At 26.4% G+C, this 21,018-nt stretch overlaps 1 protein-coding gene across 1 annotated transcript; it reads right to left on the reverse strand.

The window, feature by feature from the left end:
• Nucleotides 1-844: 844 nt before the first annotated feature.
• Nucleotides 845-19,761, reverse strand: LOC135930097 (Na(+)/citrate cotransporter-like). The gene is made up of 14 exons (XM_065466882.1): nucleotides 19,750-19,761; nucleotides 19,510-19,692; nucleotides 18,552-18,667; nucleotides 16,837-17,027; nucleotides 16,216-16,288; nucleotides 15,887-16,015; nucleotides 14,438-14,527; nucleotides 13,928-14,032; nucleotides 13,772-13,869; nucleotides 12,112-12,224; nucleotides 11,840-12,001; nucleotides 11,057-11,194; nucleotides 10,629-10,770; nucleotides 845-1,017 (listed from the first exon to the last, which is right to left on the reverse strand). The coding sequence occupies exons 1-14, from the start codon at nucleotides 19,759-19,761 to the stop codon at nucleotides 845-847; spliced, it is 1,725 nt and encodes a 574-aa protein (XP_065322954.1).
• Nucleotides 19,762-21,018: the final 1,257 nt, after the last annotated feature.

Below are 21,018 nucleotides of genomic sequence, written 5' to 3' on the forward strand. Positions count from 1 at the left end.
TAAAGTTGTGATATTAAATCTTCTTAGAAGTGTCACAAGAAATCATGGCAAGAATATCGATTGAATAAGGAATTATTTTATACTCTTTTGATAATATATTTTTAACTTTATTGAGGTGATCAAAACCAACTAACATTTTTACTCACATAGGAGCGCAATTAGAATATAAATCTTATATATACCATTCATAATAATTCACCCTCCCAAAAAAAAAACTAAAGTATAATTCTTTTACATTTATTTTTACTCATATAGGAGCGCAATTAGAATATAAATCTTTTATATATACGATTCATAATAATTCACCCTCCCAAAAAAAACTAAAGTATAATTCTTTTACATTTGAGGGTGTTTTACAATTTTTTATGGCACCCAAATAAGTGACTGTTTCCAATTTTAAACTTAACGGTCGTCAGTTAGTTCAGACTTGTACATTAACCATGATCAAAATTCATTCTCGCCAGCAATTATTACTTCGTCTAGAAATACACTAACCATAGGAAATCTCTTCAATAAGTTTTGCATAAAGCGTTGAAATATTATCGGTGCTTTAGTCAACCCAAAACAAATTTTCATGAACCGATAATAACCGACATTAGTCGAATTTACTAAAAGTTCCTACATTCTGGACTAACTCCGAATTGTAAAAATAAAAATACGTCTATTAACTATATCGTGGAAAATTTCACCATTTGCGATCCTATTTGTCAGGTCGACGATAGTAAATTGTTATCTATCGCTAATTATTTGTTGATAGTTAAACGAAAATCTCCGCATACCCGTAAGACACCGGATTTCTTTATGATAATTACCGTTGGTATAGTCCAAGTGATTGGAGTTGTTGTTAGATCACCTTTTCGATAACGCCTTCATCTAAAAGTCTAACCAACTCCGCTTTAACCGCTTGACGCAACGGAATTGGAACTTTTCTTGCTGGTAAATCTATCGGTAATGCGTTCGGTTGTATGCGAATAACTGCTTGTTGGTGTCCTATTTCTCCCAATTTATTTTCAAAAGCTTGAGGAAATTTCAATGTATTAGTAATTAAAGTGGGAAATTCATATTTATATATTATTTAACCGAATTCCGGAAGCTTTATATCGAATTCTCTGGCATCCCAAAAATAAGGAAATTCTCTCCTTTAACTACCCAAATAAGGTAAAAATTTAGAATTTTTTTTTATTTCGACTTTCACTGTCTATTTACCCAACACTTTAATTTTTATATTGCCCCATAGTTCATCAACAGGTAGATAAGTTTGCTAATTAATCTGCAGCCAACTTCATCTATCACTTGTACCCAGCACATGTATCAAATTCCATAGTAAACCGAAAACCATTTATTTTCACATCAATGGTAGCTTTATTAGGAAACAAAAGGCGAGGTGTCTATGGTAGAATCGTCTGTATGGCATGAGTTTCAATTACAATATTTTTCTATGTGTTTTGCCTTGCCGCATCAAAAGTAGATGATTTTTTCTGTATGAAGTTAAGTTTACAACTAGATTTATAATTATTATGAATATATTTATAATGACTAATTTTTTTGGCATTATAACTATTATTATTGAATTTATTACCGATATTATAACTATTAAGCCTAAAATACTTATTTTTGGAACCTTACGTCGTCTTGTATTTAATGATTTTGTTAACTTGTACCTGGGTTTCCTTTTCAAAGTAAAAAAACGCGATAGCTAAACGCGCGGTATCTTCAAAAGTGATAATACCTACGGTATACTGAAGCTCCTTATCCAACTCGGGTAGCCTTACTCAGATAATAATGTCTCTTAAAAGTTCATAAAAAGCGATTTTAAATTATATAAGCAAATATTTTTTAATTTGATCGAAAAATCTATAATAGTTTCTCCTCATCTTTTTAAGGTATAAAAATTTTATAAATATACGCGAAAAATTTATAATAATTGTTATCTTCTATTTTAATGTAGAAATAAAATATTACCTCTTGAAACTATGTAAATAAATTAAATTAACCCAAAGATCTTTATTGTTATATTGATTATTAGCATCATTTAATACTAAATTATGAAATTTGAATATTCAATACATACATAAATTAATAACTAGTTCGTTCGATTTTCATTGTGATAATCATATTTATCATAATTTAAAATAATATCAATATTCATAATACTAAATTAATAATAATTAAAAAATTTATTACATACTTAAAAATTATTAACTTGTTTATAGGATTTTCATTGTGAATATTTCTCACCATTTAAATTATTATCATTGTTTATAATTATATTAAATATATTATAACTAGTAGATAGCCCGTCAAAAATGACGGGGAATAAGAATTTTCTTCTTACTTTTATGCTAGATGTTACCTGTTATTTGAAAATACTATCCAATTTTTATTCTTTTTATCCCCTCCCCCCTTCAGGCCGAGTTTAATTCATTAAAACCAAGTGTAAATACTATAGTTTGAGTAAGAATAAATTTAAAGCTTTAACTTCTACCAAGATTATTTGTTAAATAATACTGATCACCTATATCTAATATTTAATATTAAAAAATATTCCCAGGCAAATTACTAGCCATAATTATTTTGAAAAATTCTTCCAAGCCCAATGAAGGATCATAATAATTTTGGTAGTTGAGAACTGAAATAAAATATTTAAATAAGCATAATGAATTTAAAAATACAATCAAAATCAGATATTCATGGGCCTTGGTTTTTAGATCAGGTCAAGCCCAGGCCTGCAAAAAAATTGTTTTAGGCCAATGTCTGAGCCATAATTAATAATAAAAATTATCAAGCAGCTAATAATAATTTTGAAAAATTTTCCCCAAACCCAGCCCAATATAAAAATATTTTCCAAGTAATAATTTTATAAAAAAATTTTCTCAAACCTGGCCAACCCATAGTAATTTTCAAAATTTTTTCCCAAACCTGAAGATAGGTAAATCTCTAAAAACCATATCTATTTTTTATTCTATTTTAACCCAGCTCACCCCGACCAAAGCCAACCCATTAAGACTAAGAGTGAATACTATTTTTTTTAATTAAAATTAGCTTTTACCTGAGGGCCATATAAATATTGTGTGTTAAATATTATACCTCTGCCTAATATTAAAAAAATTCCCAAGCCAACTCCTCGCATTTGGGAAAATTTTCTTAAACTCGCCAAAGACTTTTGATAGTTGAGAACTGAAATAAAATATATATAAAAAGTCACAATGCATTTAAAAATACAATCAGAATATGAAAGTTGTATGGGCCTTGGTTTTTGATCAGGCCTTGCCATATCTTCAAAAGAAATTTTCAGGCCAATTTCTAGCCCATATTTAAAATTAAAAAATTTACAGGAATCTAAGACTATAATCAAGCTATGTCCAAGTCCATAATAATGGTAAAAAATATTTCCCAAGTCCAGGAAAACCCAAAATAATTTATTTTTTCCTTGGATCCAGAAAAATAAGTCTGATTAAGGGGTTTATAAATATTCTGTCTAATATGTACATATTTTTTCGCCATTTTATATGGAAAATTTTAAAAATTATCATCAAATGAAGGGTAAATATCTGATTTGCCTATCATTATACTGGTTAGCTCCTGGTATTTATATAAAATTCATGAATACATATTAAAATACCATGCTGAAAATATGTTCATCTTAATTTAAATTTTAAACAAACCACCACTTCCAAATGATTTATTACTTTAGTTACAAAATATAAAATTAAATTTAAGACATTGTTATTAAATTACAATAGAAAAAATAAAAAGATATGTCTTAGTTAACACATAATAGAAGGTTAACTTCAATTAAAGTCAAATAAGTAAAACAAAAAGGTTATACATTTAATCAAAAATGTTATAATAAGTTATGAATAACATACATTCTACAATTATGAAGTTATGAGAAAATATACAAAATTTTCTCATCTTATGAGGTGTTATTTAAAAATTTATATTTATTTGGGGTTATTCTTTTTCCATTATATTTATAAAATATATTAATGAAGTATATATATTTAGTAATTTTATTTGTGTGTTATTCATTTGTAAAATTTATAATCTATAAATTTATTCCTGCTAGATGAAAGTTTTGTGTTCCAAGGTGTGCTTTGTGTGTGCCTTACTTATTAAAAGCCCTTAAGGAAGGATGCATTCCATAATCTATTAAATATTTGAATTTTATACAACTATATATCTTTCAATTAGGTAATTTTTATGCATCACGGCACTAGATATATCCCCTTTTGGGTGATGGAAGCCACTTAATTGAGTTTTATTAAATGCAATGATATGCCTAATTTTTATATTAAATATTAACAGTTGAGTCTTTAAATCTTCTTCTGAAATTTAGATATTTGCATACCATCTTTAAATCTTCCATCAAGTTTAATTGAAATCTGGGTATATATTTGAGTATCATAATAATATTTTCAGAGTTTCCATATGATTTATAAATAGAACTGACTAAATTAATGCTTAGTTTGTAAGGTGATTACTATTGGACCGATTACTCTATAATCATTTTTATTGGACAAATATATTTTAAAAGAACACTATTGGCTAAATTTGATTGACGTTTTTTGAGGATTATTATAATAGATATATTTCATAATAAAAAATAAATATTATTTCTTTCATTAATAAATAAAATATCCTCTTTTATGATTGTGTATTATAGTTTTTTCTAAAATGATTTTACTTGTTTTATAGATATGCAATATTTTAATTTTTTTTAATAAAATATAAAATTTTTGAAAAAACCCATATTAGAAATTATATGACTAGATATTTGCAATTCTATTGTTTTAAGAACATAAAATTATAATACAGTGAAAAATATATAATATATTTAAAAACAAAAAAATTTGAACAAAGCATATTTATTGTTCGATTAAAGAATATAATTAAAAATAGAAGGGGTAAATAATGTTTAATCAATTGTTTATTTATAAAATATATTTCACGTAAATTAATTTATTCCTTCGTATTAATACTCTAGCGTTTCAAAAGGTTCTGACCTGGATAAAAAATATCAAATATCTATGATATCTCAAAATATATAATTATCAAAGCTAAACCAAATTAAAATAATAAATATTTTTAATTGTTATTGTAATTTTGGAAAGTGGGATTTCTTTAACCCCTGCTCTACTAAATAACCAACAACCACAAAGATATGACTGAAATTGTCAATTTTTATTAGACACTATATTGATATTTTTCTCATGCTCTATGTAGTTCTGGTTATAATAGCTCAACATAATCATCTATCATCCCCCCTTCTCATGATTCTTGTTGACTAAATATATTGACTATATGTAAACTTCAATATTCACCCCCCCCCCCCTGAATTTCACTTATTTTAATGACGCAATTTAAACCCTTTGATCCCCAAGTTCTATGATTAAAAATTGAATGCCAATTATAGATTATTACGAACAATATTACTGTTTTATTCAAAAATTTGACATGATTCATAAACAATTTATGGAATTGTTTTCGTGTAAAAACGGATTTTTTTTAAATTGATAACGAAAAAATATTAAATATCCATAAATATCTTTATCCTTACCAAGTGAAATGTTTTATGTTATGATTTATGTCAGTAAGGAGCTGAATTAAAGAAAGTTGAAAGGCCATATTTAGCAAAAGAAATTATATATGTGTTAAGATTCAAATTACATAAATAAAATTATATACGATGAAATATGATATAGTAGAGGGGGTCAATTTTTTTGTACAATATCTATATAGCAATGTTATATATGAAGCTGAAAAATAATGGGAGGATTTGGTCGTCAAATATATTAGAAAAATGAATCGTGATTTGTAGAATTTATTTGCATCAATTCATAAAGAACTATTTAAGTGTTGCGATTCATAAATTTTAGGATCAAATTGTTACTTATATATATATACTAATTAACACATTTTTTAAAACATTTGGAAATATCGTATTTGTTAATATGCTTTTTGGAACTGACCTAAAAATAATTCTTATTCAGAAAACTTATTAAATAACATCTAGATTGAGAAATAATCCAAAAGATATGTTAGGTGCTTTAAATGATTCTCCCATAATGTTAAAATAATATTTTTTTTGCAAATATCGAGAACTAAGACTAATATTATCATTTTTTTTTTAAATTTGAAATCTGCCAAAAATATTTGCTTGCTGTAGTGATTAATTTATATATATATTTAAAAATGACTATTTTGAATAAAAAAAATTAATCGATAGATGATTTTAAGAATGGTATAAGAAACAAATATTAATCTTCTAAATTTCTTAAATATCGAATAACTAATTTATTTTATAAAGATAATAAATTAGTCAACACAATTATCGATGTCCAATTTTAGATAAAACAATAGTAATTATTATTACAAATATGTAAATTCTCAACATTAAATAAGCATCATAAACCTAAAAATAAATATATAATTCTATATTGCTAATACTTTGCTAAATATAATTTTCTCAATTCTTTATTTCCAAATATAAAAATAAATTTATTGGCGTACGCAGCGGAGGGGGGACAGGGGGACAAATCCCCCCCCCCCCCCAAAGCCAAAAAATGCAGATGCAGGATATATTTTTCAAAAATATTATTGTTTATATTAATTTATATTTGTTAATATTTATTCGTATCTCATATTAAATATAAATTTTATTACATTTATATTATCACATTCATAAGTTATTTTATCAATTAATTTCGATTTCAAGTTTCCCGGCGTAATATTTACTAATTATTTTCAAATTTTTAGTGGCGTAATATTTATCTACCATTTTCAAATTTCTAGTCAAATAATAATTATTTCTGAAACTTCTGGTCCAACAGGGAAAAAGAAATTGCAACCTTGTCCAACGAGATAGAGCCTCTTCCATCAAGCACTAAAAGCTATTAAGAGTTAGAAGAGCCAATTATTACTGAAATATCAAAATGGCCTGAAAGAAATATTTACTCAGAAGCAAGAAAATTATTTGATTCAATGCTTATTTCAAATTTTATATCTCATTAGAATGTATTATTGAATTATACAACTTCTAAAGCAGAGCTATGCGTGTTTAATATTTGTCTCCCTCGACTTGTAGCAAGGCAAGCTCATCGTTAAAACATTAATATAGGATCAGTAGAAGAGTATATCTTAAATACAGATACATTTATAACCCAAATAAATGAATTTTAAATTCATCATGCAGCACTTACTAATCTGCAAATATTACTTCCACAAAAGCCTTCCCAACCTTTTTCAGATGGTGATAGAAAAAAAAATATTTGTTAGATTTTTATTATGAAGATGTATGCCTTACTAGCTGAATAACTATGTTTATAAGATTAACTATAGTTGATATATTTCCAAAAAATGCTATGGATGCTCTGCATTATTTCAAACACATTTTAGATTAAATTCCCAATGTATTAAATGGGTTTATAAACTCTTCCCATTAGTAAACTAATGAGAGAACACTCTCTTTTTTAAGAAGAATAACAGAGGCCTGCAGAAGTACCATTTTCAGGGCACTGCCCGGATTTTTTTTAAAGATTTTTTACGGCCCGGCCTGGGTTTTTTTTAAAAAAATTTCAGGCCCGGCCAGGCTTTTTTTAAAAAATTTTTAGGCCCGGCTCGGCTTCTTTTTAAAATTTTCAGGCTCGGCCCGGCTTTTTTTTTAAATAAAATTTTCAGGCCCGGCCCGGATTTTTTTAAAATAAATTATATTTATTTTTGAATTTTATAGCTAATAATAACGATTTCTAATATAGGCTGTTTTAAAAAATACAGCCCGGCCTGGGTGTTTTTTAAAAAATAATTCAGGCCCGGCTTAGGTGTTTTTTTAAAAATATTCAAGTCCGGCCCGGGTGTTTTTTAAAAAAATTTCGGGCCCGGCCCGGGTATATTTAAAAAAATTACTGCAGGTCTCTGAAAAACATACCAAGAAGTACAACATGTGAAAGTAGATTGAAAGGTTTGGATCTTGTGAATATTCATAGGCATTTGACGACAAGCAAGGATGAGATAATTGAAAAATTAGTTCAATCCCAACGAAGATTGGATTTTACATTGTAAATATATTACATACAAAATACAATTATTCCTAAGAAACTTTTTGTGTAAAGGCTCAAAAAATTCAAATTTCTATTTTGGGCCATTTAAGTGATTCTTTACATATAATTTTTTTATAATTCACATTAATTTAAAATTGTGTATTACGAATAGTTATTAGTCCTAATAAATTTAGGCTTGATATTTTTAAAAAACAATAATATTTCTTAAAAAAATTTATTATCCCCCCCCCCCCCCAGACCAAATTCCTGCGTACGCGCCTGAATAAATCATGATTAATAACAAAGAAAAAAAAATTGTTATATATCTTTTATGTGAAATCAAATTTGGCAAGATTCTCTCAAAGATAAAAATAACCTAATCTTGTTTCTCAAATGGGCGGAGTTAAATATAGTAAAAAAAAGTGTGGTAGCTTTTATTTATGTATCAATGGTAAATTCGTGGAAGTTTATGGAATACAGTTAATAATTGATTATAAAAAATCATTGCTTACATTTTGGCTGGAAATAACTACGACACTTTTATAAACTCTTAGTAAATGAAACAGTACTTTTTCCTTACTAACGGAAAAAACAAATTTTTTTATGTATTTAAAGATGAATACCGATAACTCAAATATATATAACATATGTCATATACCAATATTTTTAAAAATTTTTATACAGCATAGAAATTACAATATAGTAGGGCAATACTTGTGGGAGCATTTTGTCAAAATCATCATAGGCCCGAAAATAATTGTTACATGAATTTACAAAATACCATGAGATATCCTAAGCATTATACATTGATAAATTTTTAAAATATTTACTTATTTCTCAAGATTAATTCTAGGGTTAATTTTTCCGCTAAAAAGCCCCAAACCCGGAGCTTATGATTCAATTATTTTACTAAGTATCCTATAGAATTAAAATTATTGTTCTATTATTTTAAGGACAAGTTTTATTGATATAGATATAATTTATGTAAAAATAATTGATATTAAAATGACGAAATATGACCTTATTAGAATTATGTGTAAAATTTTTAATTAATTTTTTCCTAATTCTATTAATTATCATATATAATTGATTATAATATATCATATAAGCATAATTTTAGTTACTAATATAATTAATACCTTCTAAAAATATATTTAAACATGATATAAATGACATATAATGTCATTGCATGATATACGATTATGAAACTTTCTGATTTTCGAAACGAGTGTTTTTGATTTTATGTAATATTAATTTTATTATTTTTAAACTCCTTCGTATTTTCATAACACCTAATATTGTGTAGTTTTAAAAACATTTTGTTTTTTGACTAAAAATCATATTTTATCATAAAAAAATTTAAATTGATCAGAGCTATAAAATATTTTTCGCCTTAAATATATATAATTATACAATGTTATTACATAATTAAAATTTGAACTTCTAAACATTTCTTGTTTTTTAATAAAATCAGCTGAACTAACTAGCCCTTTGCGCCGACTAGCCCTAGTCTTTCCTATCTAAGTAAAATATATCGATAAATTTTAAAATCTATATAGTATACCGATTCTATCCAATGATGATCTTGTTTATACACCCAGCGTCTACATGAGCGGGGGGGGGGAAGGGGGGGTAGGAACAGTTTGCATCCTAATATCTATAAAGGGGTAAAGGGTAGGGGGTAGGCATTTTGGGGGGTAGGCTAATCTAGAAAATTTTCCATTACATTTTTAAATTATCTATGGATAACATTTTGGTATATAGGGGGATAGATATATATTTTTGAGAGGGGTTTGCATCCAGTAAATATACTGTCATGTAGATGCTGTATACACCACTAGCGGTAAACGTTGCAGATATGCTACAGATCGCAATTCCATAAACAAAATTTCAAAAAAATCAAGATTTTTATGAACTGGCGAAAGTGTGACCATTAATGAGTTTAATAATAATAATTGATTTTTAAATATATAGCATAAACTTGTTTTACCATTTTCTATTGTCAACCCATTTCTGGATTATTAATTTTGATCGTCTTGCCAAATTTAAAATTTACCTATAGAAATTGTCTGCTTACTTCATAAATTATACTTTAATAATGGATAATATTTATATCATAGACGTAGAAAGGGGCAAGGGAAATCTCCCTCTTTTCAAAAATTTGCCGCTTGTTAATATAATTTTAAGCAAATAAATATTTACCTCCATCCCACCACATAATATTCCACTATAAAGAATAATTTGAACTAATAGATTCTCCACCCTTCTCTCTAGCAAAATCCGGGTTACGCCTAAGTTTCAGTTACCTTTTGTGAGTTATATATTCCAGATTTGATAGCAATTCTCTGAAGATATATGAGAGGCGTGGACAATTAAAAATTAGAATTATAACTAAAGGAGTGCGATTAATAAATGATATTGACGATATAAAAAAGATTTTGTTTTTTCTTATAAAAAATATTTATAACTCCACCATATAATTGCTTTTCTGATATATGTATTTGTATATATATATATATTTACTATATACATATTAATATAATACAAAAGTAAATAACACATTATTTTGAAACTTATAAAAGATTTAACTGGTAAAATTTGACAATTTTGTTTTATTTGAAATAGCCCAATCTGGGAATTCATTCACTTTTAATACCAATATTCCATAACTGTTGATAAATACATAAGTCACAACTATACATATTAAATGTACTACTATGCCCGGTTTCACCTAAATGAACAAATATTTTAAAATATATAAAAGTGAATATATCATTACTTTCTATAACAATTAAGCTGAAGTTGTGAATATTTAAAATATACTATATTACAGTCCTACACTATTTTTATCTCCTTATAATACTTAAAGTATATGCCCTACAGTTATAATGACTATATCAAAAAAACTTGTTAAAATATATTTTAAGCAATATTACGCCGAATATGTATTTTTTTTGATTTTGTCAACAATCGATGTTTAATAAAAAAAGAAATGAATATAAATTATGATATCATACCATGTCAAAAAATTTCAATTTTCCGGCCGAATAGATAATCGCATTAGGAGCAGTTCCAATAGGTAGCATGAAGCAGTAAGAGGCAGACAATGTAGCGGGGAACATAAAGTATATAGGGTTAACTTTGATATTAAGAGCCTATGTTTTATGAAATGTAATTTCTTTAAATTTTGTAATATATAGCAAACCCATAGACAATATATATTCACTTTAATAATTAGATAATTAATTCACCTATTGTGATAACTATATCAGAGTTAGAATTAAACTAATGCGAAAATAGTAATTTGGTATATTAAGTCATGACATAAAAATTTCACACGTGGAATTATTTTATTTTTAAATTTTCTACTATGATTTTATTTAAAAAAACTGACTAAAATTAGATTCTCAAAAAGGGAAAATGTTTAAACAATTACAATTTTCATATCAACAAATTAAATTAAAAAAATGTTTTTAGGTTCCACACACAAACCTTACAAAGTCTAGCAACGATACAAATGTGAAAAATAACTATCTGAATCAAGTAACTAGGTTAAACCATTATGCACGCCGGCAAATGAAACTCTTCGGCATTATATAATATATATAAAGATGCAACATATGTTTTTTTAATAAGTTAGCTATATTAGAAATATTATTATATTAAAAACACCACTTTATCTAGAAAGAATCGAAAATTTAGTCCCCAATTGTGTTCGAATTGACATGTTATAGTGATTATATATAATTCTATATATTTAAGGTATAAATATTTGTTATATATGGAGTGTATATATTTACTATTTCGGATATTATCGGTAGCAATATGCTAGCTGTGGCAATATTATTGAGCATTTCAGTGACACAGGAAGTTAAAATAGAAAATGTAAGGCCGAGAAGTTGCTTTGGAAATAAACGAAATACGTCTAAGTATTTTACCAGCAATTTTGAGAGCCCGGATTTCTATCATGGGGGAAAAAAATTATTCACCAAATGTAAAACACTTATTCAGATTAACTGTAACATATAAATTTGTTATATATGATTGTAAGATAAAAAATAATTGAAGTAACCTCAAATCCATCTGCCATAGCTAATCCACCCCCTAATAACAAATTGATATCCCACATCAAATCACGATAAATGTCTCTCCATATTAACAAAGGTTGATAATCAGGAATCTCTCCTATAAAATATTAATGAAAGTGTTTCACTTCTTTTTTTTTAATTTAAAGGCCTTTTTTCAGTATTCTATTATAATTCTAAGGATTTGGTTTCAAAGGGCTGTTAAATAGATTTAAAAATCTCTGTTAATAGTTTAAATCTAGACAAATTAAAAAATTTTTTATGAAAACTTCCCTAATTACTCTAAATTTATTGATTCTATGGTTTCCACTAACATTCGGTGCTTTTCAAATTCCATCACAGGATCCATTAAGATGATTCTTTAGATCCTTTAACTTCGACTTAATTCTATGGAATGTAGATAATGGATGCGGGTTATCTTGGGGTTTTCCCTCTAATTTGCTTTTCAAACAGCAAAGCCATAGATTTAGTTTGCTAAATATTGTGCAACACGATAACTCCTTCAGCTAATAATTATTACTGATAAATTAAAGTTAAATTTTAAATCTTTTTTAAAAAAAAGTATTAAGGCTCTCAAGTACCAACAAATTCTGGTGAGATGGATCTTTTCCCACTCCATCTTATATCATTATCTTCTGTCGCCTCCAGATTGATAATTAATTCTATGATCATCACCAATTTACCTTTTACTAAGCAATAAAAGAAAGTATTTTGGTAAACATTCTTTATCCATCAGTGATTAATCATATTTCCAATCACTACCAAATTTTCCTTTAGATTCGTTATAACTCCTTTAGCCCGACCCCACAGGCTAGGAGGCCTAAAAGATGTTCATATCTCAAAAATTCTCGAAAGTACCAATTTATCAGAGGATTGTCAGAGTTTACATTCCCTCGTGAGTCAGGAAAATATATTTCGTAATTAATTTGTGTCTCGTCTTTCGCATCAGACAAAATTCGAATCTTTTACTAACAGCTCGAAACAAGATAAATAAATCAATATAGGGATAAAAACTACATGTTCACTCCAATCTTTAACAACTAACGGACATTTTTCTCCCTTAACATACAAATTTTTAAAACTTTTATGCTTAACGTTCATATAATCATTATTTTTTATTATATGCATTTGATTTTTAATTAAAATTTATGTGATTTGATTTTGGAATTTTAATATATATTTTTTTTTAATCTAGTATTTTTATATACATTACAATATGTGTTTTCTTAATAAAACATTTACTAATGAACTAAGAGAATCTCTAAACAAAAAAATGGAAATTAATTTGTTCATATACAACTGGCTCCTTTGTGAAAACCGAATAATTAATAAATAGTTGGCTATGATATTTTAACTGTTCATAATAAGCTTTTTATATATAGGAAATATGATGTGTGAGATGTTCTGTGATATACAATTTTTAATTGTATTTTATTAATTTTAAATATATTTTATTAATTTTTAAATATAATAATGGCGATTTAAAATGTTCGGCCCGGCCAGAAGTGGGTATTTAAATTTTAACATTCTTTCTAATTTAAAATAAAATTATTATTCACAACAAAGTGTCTATTTAACTTTGGCTCTCAGAAATTGAATAAATTATTATATATAATAAAAACTAAAGGAATTTTTATATTATTTTACCATTATCATCTTTGATGAAAAGCACGGACCTAAAATCGGTTGGTAGTATGAATAGTAGAAAAGCCATTAGTAGCGCGGGCGTCGCATCAGAGACATATCTTTAAACATTTTAATGTATTTAAAAGATTTTTTTTTTTTATTAGAAAATAGAAATACTTTTTTTCAAAGTAAACTTGCCATCCTGAAATAAATCTTGGGTCCTTCAAAACCCACAAACCGACTAGCGTGACAAATAAGCATAAAATTGTGATTTCATTTTGCCTTTAAAATACATTTATAATAAAAAATGCATACAAATACGATTATATAGATAAATATTTTAATTTTCCAAAAAAAAAATCGATATTTTATATAATTGATAAAATATTTTCAGCCTTAAATGTGTTGTTAAACGAAACGGCTAACTTAATATTTCATCCAGAATAATATTACGTAAGCCTGCTTGTAGAAGCAATAAAGGTTTGAACATCTACTAACGAAATCGCTTAGGCAATATTATTTTGGCTAAATTATTGAGCTTACCCTTTTTAAAAATCGGCTCAATACGAGCCATATTTAACAACACTACTTAAATCAACAAAAAATAATAAAAAAATTTTATAGACTTTGTGCCACTTATTTAATAATATAACGAAATATAGGAAGTGAAATTGTATATTAATATACCTAATTTTTCCTAATCCCTTTAGTTGTTCTCTGATGAACGATCTAGGGTCGTCCTTAAATTTCTTATTTCCCATTTGCCGAAATGTTTCTCTATATTAAGAAATATATAAATTAAATAAATTTAGTTTATATTAAGAATGTGAAAATATTCGTATTAATATGGGTAAAAATAAATTAATGGATAGGTGTCTATAATTATTTCAATAGCAAATATTCTATATGTGAGACGGTTAAAAACATGTAAAGATAATATATACATTGATGTGGATTATATAATGAAATTCATGTTTCAGTAAAAAATATTTTACTTTATTCCTATGAAGTAAAAGCATAATTGCATCCATGTTAAAATTATGATGATGAGTGCACCAGGAAAGGAATATATAAACCAATTCATAAAACTTATTTCAGCTATGGGTGAAAATAAACTGTATTTTTAAAAAAGAAATGTTTTATTATTGTAAAATATCATTTGTAGTTTGAATTTATCTCCTTTTCAGATTTTTCGTTATGTTTTATCATAAAAGGTCTAAACAAAATTATATACTCCCCACCCCCGAATAAAATTTATATGGTCTTAATATAAATTTTTTTTAAAAAATTAGTATTTTTTGCTATTTTAATTGATTTAAAAATTTTATTATAAAATAATATTAATTTGTTCCTGATATTTAAGAAATGTATAAAGTTTTATAGAACCAATAAAATATTACAGGAGCTATATAAATAAAAGAGTAAAAAAAATTGATAAAACATAATTGGGTTCCAAAAAAGGAATAATAGTTAAATTTAAACATTTTTATTTGTATGTTCTGCCTAAGGAATAAGAATTCCTTAGGTTTCAAGTGTTTGTGATTTAATTTTGTGAGCTAATTTTGAAAAAAAAACTAAATGTGATAGGAAGCAAACTGTCCGTTGGTAAAATTTACGATTGGCGAGAATATAAAATTGCTGAGGGTTTTCTATTTTTTTAGTCTCTGCTAGAATAAGCAGGTTGCTATTTATATTGATGGGTAAGGATGAGACCGTGTATGATTTTAAATAAGGAATTTCCCCATAGTCCAGTGGGTAATTCAGGTCTTAGACCCACATCTATAGAAGGATTACAAGGTTATAGAATATTAGGTTATACGAACCTTTATTTAAAAGGATGCTTATAATTTAAATATCTAAGAGAGTCGTTGATGTCGACTTTGACATTTAATGCAAATTAAGAACATGTCTTCCCCTAGTATTTACTATTTACTAGGAAATCGCTGTTTATGCAATGATGAGACTGACTTAGGTTGCATCCGAGTCAATATCCTATGGACACTCTTAGTTATTTATAGGTTAAGAGATTTAGAGTCGTCTTGATATTTTTAATAACAACCTAACGTTCAGGTTTCCAAAAGGGTAGGAGAATGGGCTTATCCCAAGATATGATTTATATATACGTATAATATTTACACATTTAAAAATCCGGTCATTATCAAATTAGGAGGTGTGCCAGTTAGGGATGCCGTTCCACCTATATTGCAAGCATAAGCGATCCCTATAAAGATACACTTGTGAAGGTTTTGCAATTCATCATCGTTCCTATAAATATTATTTTTATTTAAAATAAGTATCTTACACCGAGTTATTTATTTATGATTATGCCTTAACATGTTTTACGTAATTAAACTGTTATTTTAAAAATATGTTAAAAATAATTACATAAATATTACAAATAAATGTGAAGAGAGTAAAATATCATTATTGTATGACAATTATATTCTTTCATTCTTTTTTTTTACTTTGACAAGCTGGAGTTGGAATCACTTAAATCTTCTTTATCTTTGATATCGTTGATGATAACTCGCGTTTGTTCTAGTATCAAATACAAATTTATATTTAAAATAAGTAATAATAAGTCTAAAAAAACTAGAACACTTTGTATAATATAGTAATAAAATGATATATTTTCTTATCTAAACAATGATAATCTATTTTTTTTTAACCTATGAACAAAAATATTGGATATTGATTGGTTTGTTATATAATAAGTAATCTAAATTTAATATATATTTTCTTAAATAAGATTCCTACTAGCGCAAACATAGATAATCTGATTAACACATATTATTAATATTATTATATTATGTTTCAGTAATATTTATCGCAAAATATCACTTAAAATATTAAAATAATTTACCGGTAATTTTTTTAGGGGTTTTAATGGTATAGGTTAAAAAATGTAGTTTACCGATGCAATATAAGATATATATTATTAAATTCTAAGCATGTAAAATTGGACGACATAATAAATCGTCGTGTCTTAGAAACTATTCCCCCCCCCCACCTTCCTCTCATAACATTGATAATTCAATTTGCTTGATTAAATTTTATATAATTAATAAAGAGGATAAATTAAAAACCGTTTTCTTTTTCGTTAAACAATTCGTGTTTCGAAGAAATCGCAATGACTTTATTGACCACCGAAACTTTTTTGAATTTATTATATTCTTCCATTACCCCAATAGCAACTGGTGCCATCAAAACTGCGGTAGCCGAGTTATTTATCCAAATGGATATAAAAAATGTCGACATTATGAATCCCGAGACCATCCTTTTTTTAATCGTAAGAATATATCAAGAGCAATAAATTTTGACAATTAGCGAATCTTTTGAATTATAACTAATTAAACTTTGCTATATATAAAATCAATTTATATAGTATTTTTAGTCTTTCTCAAATTTTTTATACAATGTCTGGGTTAAAAAAAAAGTTAAACTTAAAATAATTAACTCACATCTTAAAGCTAGTAAATTTTTCTAGATCAACTCAAATATATCCATTTTAAACCAATACTCAACTGCCACTATAGGCGTAGCCAAGGGGGGGGGGCAAGGAGAATTTCCCCCCCCCCTTCAGAAATTTCTCACTTTTTGTAAATATCATTTTTAGCTAATAAAAAATATCCCCCTTAGTCCTCCCCCCACTCCTTGACCCTCAAATATGTATGCATATATCTTAAATAATAATTTAAAAGAAAGAATGTAAAAGTTGATATTTTTTTATAAAACTATTCATATTTATAGATTTTTGGGAAAATAAATTTATAAATATATAAAATGAACCAAAAATGTTTTTTAATAAATGGCATATAAGCCAAAGATAAGTCTTAAGACAGAAGTGAAATGTATTATAATTATTAATAATAGATCCATAAAATTACTAAATAATATAATATACAATGATAATCATTGATAATATATCAAATATAATTTTTTATAAAGTAAGTAATTTTAATTTATTTATCTTAATAAAAGTAAAATATAATTATAAAACTATTGATAAAATTAAATCATAAATTAAAAAAATATTAAAGCACAATATAAACAGTGGAATATTATATGTCGTAGATATACAGTATATCTAATTATCAAATGACAATCAAGTAATTTTACCAATATAGCGAATTATATATTTTACAGAAAACTATAAAATATTGATAAGGACATCAGAAAATATCTTTTAAAGACATTGTAAGATGAATAATATGAAGATTAAATTTAAATATCATTTTTACTTAAATAAATAGATGGCGTTAAATAATTGAATGCATATTGTTGCTATATTTAATATCAAGAGCATTGATTAGTAAAATTTGTTAGATTATTAACTGTAATATATTCTCTAACTGTCAAATATGTCTGTAAAAGTGGAATTTTACCTAGTAGTTTATAACTAATTCTATATAATAGAGTAAAATCAACTATATGTCTACTTACTTTTTATAAATAAATTTCTTATAATTGTTTGGAATAAATGATTACCATGCTTTTATATGAAGGTATATACAATACAAGTAATTATTATATTTTTAACTAATAAAAATATATTTCATATTTGTTCCAAGCTTATTATTTGTAAAAATATTTTATGATTATATATAGACTAAAGTAACCCGGCCGAAGGCCGGGGAAAAGCGGGCCTGGAGGTCTGGGGGCGAAGCCCCCAGTAATTTTTTAATTCCCCCCCCTTATGAAAATCCTGGCTACGCCTATGACTGCCACTAATAACTGATTACGGATGATAGCTTAGTTTTGTCGATTTTTATATAAGTAATTTCTTTAAATATTTGTATACCATATAGGCTTAGAACCCGAATACATCAACAAATTTAGGGCTATTCTTTTGTGCAAATTGGCCGATTGGATACCTTTAGCCAATATGACAGATGCGAAGAATAATAGAATAGGATCCTGGTAACAGAAAAAGAAACAAGATTATTTGTGAAATTCAATATAACTTAATTTTTTTATTTGATAAATTGATAATAACACTTATAAAACCCGTCTAATTACATCCTTCAGAAACCTGCGCGACAAATTTGTCAAGCCATCTAGGATTTTTAAAAATCTTTATTTCATGCCAGGGTCAGTCTAGTTTCTAATAATTTGGGTCATTTTAATTAATTTTAGCTTTTATATTGTAAATGGTTTTAAACGAAAATTGAAAACGAGAAGTGAATGAATAAAAGATTCATGACTTAATTTTTCGTACAGTTAATTAGTTGATGAAAATATATCTTAAAAAGATTTAGCCCAGTTTCGGTTACATTTATCTTCCGGATATCCATGAATTGGCCTGCAGGTATTAGATATCTTATAATATTATTGTAGATTATTTATCTCAAAATTTAGAAGGAACTGTAAATCATTATATTTTAATTATCTAAAAACGAAACAAACATTACGAAGTAATCATACCTAGTATTGCTGTTAACGGCTCAATTTGAGCCTATTTTTGAATCCCGCTAACTCAATATTTTATCCAGATTACACAAGCCTGAAGATTTTTCTCATAGACGGCACAAAGATCTGAACATCCTCGAGGCTTAGAGCAATATCTTTCGACTAATATATTTTAGCCGTTTTTAAAAATCGCCTCAAAACGAGCCGTAGAGCAACACAAATATCATATCTAGGATAGATAAATATTCGCAATTGGAGGTTGGTTTGTGAACTAAAATAAAGGAGAAAAGTAAGTACACCCCAGCCTTTTCCAATTTTTACTAATAATGATTTATGTTTAAAATTATTACCTTAAAGTAGACTGATGATACTTCTTTAACCGTCAATACACTTACCATGGGAAATAACAAAGCTGGAATTAGAGATGAAAGGGCTAAAGGAAGAGCTTGGGTTATTAGGAAAGCTATGGTCACCAGACAGACATAGGCACATTTTATTTCCTGACTCGAAAATAAATGTATAATTTTTTTTATCTATATATTTTAAAACAATTATTATACAATATATGAATTAGTTTAGGATTATTTTACCATCAATGACATATAATAAGTGCTCTACATGTAAAATTGATATATAGGGTGCGCTATTTCTCCAAAATAAGCAAAAAAAGAAAACTTTTTTTTACCAAATTCCTAAAAGGAACGCATCAAACTTTATTGATTCCTAAAACTAGTGCAAATTTTCCTTTAAAATATTTTGATGTTATTTATCAATTTTTTTGGAAATTTGTATATAGTTTTAACTTTTATTATGATCTATTTTGTTTTAAAGAAAATTAATCAACCAATTACATTTTACTTATTTCTATATGAGTTTTTTTTTTCAAATTTGGGGGAACATTCAAAATCTAAATAAATTTATAATATATTGTGTCTGTACAACAACCTTTAAAAATCCTTCCCTTCAATCATAATCATAACCTATATATAGAGGAGACTGGGGTTAGTCGAACCTATATTTGCACAATCAGTTTTCTGTTTTTTTTAATATTATAAAGAACAATATATGAATCGATATAACTATAAGTGCCTTATAAATAATTTTAAGAATATAATCATATTTTTAAAATTTTATTTGCGAAAGTTGAAAATTTTTTCATACTTGTAATAAAAAGATTCATTTCATTGGTTTTATATTTTATATTGTACATTACAATTTTTTTTAAAAAATAAAAGCAGATTCATATTTAGCTCATTAAATGGATACAGAAAATGTTTTTTTTTGATTTAAAAACAAGTGGTAACAGTAAAATTTTGAAAAAACACTTTTTTTCTTCATTTTTTGACTAAAATGCGCGTCCCCGGTCAAGATAGATTATTTTTATAAAAATGAATATAGAATCGTGTATAGTTTTTCAAGGAGATTCCGAAAATGGTATTAATAATTTTTTTTTTAAAAAATAATACTTTATCGTTTCGCCATTTTTAAGTAAAATAAGTAGCTTTTGTATAATTGATAGCAAGAGACTTAAATAAACCAAAGAAAATTTATCCTGAGATGATTCCAATTAGACGCAGAAAGGTTTTGGTGATAAAAACTGATTTCGCTTGATTATTCAATTGTGGGAAATTTTGTAGTACAAAAGCCAGGTGAAGCCTTATGACAATTTTAAAACGGGATCCTCAAATTTCCAAATATTTTTATGTTATTGACTTATATGACAGGTAAAGCTAACTAACATGTGTCTATCTGGAAGAATTATTAATTAAGTCAAATATCAAGATATTTTATGGAATGAGCTTGTTGATTTGACTAATATATGGTTTTCGGAATCTTAATATCAAAATCAACCAAAGATT

Source organism: Gordionus sp. m RMFG-2023, chromosome 5 (genome assembly GCF_954871325.1).
Source record: "Gordionus sp. m RMFG-2023 chromosome 5, tfGorSpeb1-WG-v2, whole genome shotgun sequence".
Classification (NCBI taxonomy): Eukaryota; Metazoa; Nematomorpha; class Gordioida; order Chordodea; family Parachordodidae; genus Gordionus; species Gordionus sp. m RMFG-2023.